General features: G+C 42.1%; 1 protein-coding gene across 1 annotated transcript in view; it reads left to right on the top strand.

Annotated features, from left to right (window-relative positions):
• Window positions 1–1,414, top strand: part of LOC106012134 (alpha-tocopherol transfer protein-like) — a gene marked incomplete at its 5' end in the record, with an annotated part of 4,766 nt that overhangs the window by 1,628 nt on the left and 1,724 nt on the right. Inside the window, 2 exon segments of the mRNA XM_013084064.2 lie at window positions 114–230; window positions 1,276–1,388. Coding sequence (XP_012939518.1) covers window positions 114–230; window positions 1,276–1,388 — 230 coding nt within the window.

Genomic DNA, 1,414 nt, shown 5'->3' with positions numbered 1-1,414 from the left:
TGGTTTGGGGTTGTTTTTTTAGTTCATAAATAACTATCTATCCATCCATCCATCCATCTATCTATCCATCCATCCATCCCTCCATCCATCCATCCATCCCTGTCTACATCCAGGAAGAAGAGACCCAGGTGCACGGAATCCGCTTCCTGATCCTCCTACAGGGCACCACGTTGTCTCACCTGGGACAGCTCAGGCCGGGCTTCCTTCACCTGACCAAGGCTCTAGTACAGGTGAGTGCAGGTGAGTAGGCGATAGTACAAGTGAGTAGGTGACAGTACAGGTGAGTACAGGCTTCCTTCACCTGGCCAAGGCTCTAGTACAGGTGAGTAGGTGACAGTACAGGTGAGTACAGGCTTCCTTCACCTGGCTAAGGCTCTAGTACAGGTGAGTAGGTGACAGTACAGGTGAGTACAGGCTTCCTTCACCTGGCTAAGGCTCTAGTACAGGTGAGTAGGCGACAGCACAGGTGAATGGGTGACAGTACAGGTGAGTGGGTGACAGTACAGGTGAGTAGGTGACAGTACAGGTGAGTGGGTGACAGTACAGGTGAGTAGGCGACAGTACTGGTGAGTGCACGACAGTACTGGTGAGTGCACGACAGTACAGGTGAGTGGACGATAGTACAGGTGAATAGGCGACAGTACAGGTGAGTAGGCGACAGTACAAGTGAGTGGACGATAGTACAGGTGAGTACAGGCTTCTTTCACCTGGCCAATGCTCTAGTACAGTTGAGTACATGCTTCCTTCACCTGGCCAATGCTCTAGAGTAGGCGACAGTACATTCATTATATTGAAATAAATAACATTTTAAAAAATTTTAATAATAACGTAGTAACCATCAATTTTTTACATGTGTTCTAATCTTTAATTATCATACTTTGAAAAATTTCTTTGTTCTTTTTGGTTCTTTTCTTTTTTCTCATTCTTTAGAATCATCATACTTTGACAGGTTTCCTAGTTCTTTTTTAGTTGTTTTTTTCTCTTTTTTTAAATCATCATACTTTGACAAGTTTTCTGGTTCTTTGCGGTTCTTTTTTTTTTGTGTTTTTCTTTAGAATCATCATACTTTGATAAGTTTACTTGTTCTTTTTATTTCTTTTCTTTTTCTCTTTTTTTTAAATCATCATACTTTGATGCTCTTTTTAGTTCTTTTTTTTAAATCATCATACTTCGACAGGTTTTGTTGTTGTTGTTTTTTTAGTTCTTTTTTATCATCATACTTTGACAAGGTTTTCTTGATGTTCTTTTGAGTTCTTTTTCCCCTCCGACCCCCAGGATGTGGCCCCAGTAAGACTGAAACACTTGGACTTCTTCCATGAACCTCTGTTCTTTGGGGCTGCTTTCAAGCTCCTCAAGGGTATACTCAGGACAAAGCTGGTCAGACGGGTGTGTGTGTGTGTGTGTGTGTGTGTGT

The sequence above is a fragment of the Aplysia californica genome, unplaced genomic scaffold (assembly GCF_000002075.1).
Source record: "Aplysia californica isolate F4 #8 unplaced genomic scaffold, AplCal3.0 scaffold00270, whole genome shotgun sequence".
Classification (NCBI taxonomy): domain Eukaryota; kingdom Metazoa; phylum Mollusca; class Gastropoda; order Aplysiida; family Aplysiidae; genus Aplysia; species Aplysia californica.
The sequence above is the reverse complement of the archived record's forward strand: the minus strand, read 5'-3'. Positions and strand labels throughout refer to the sequence as shown.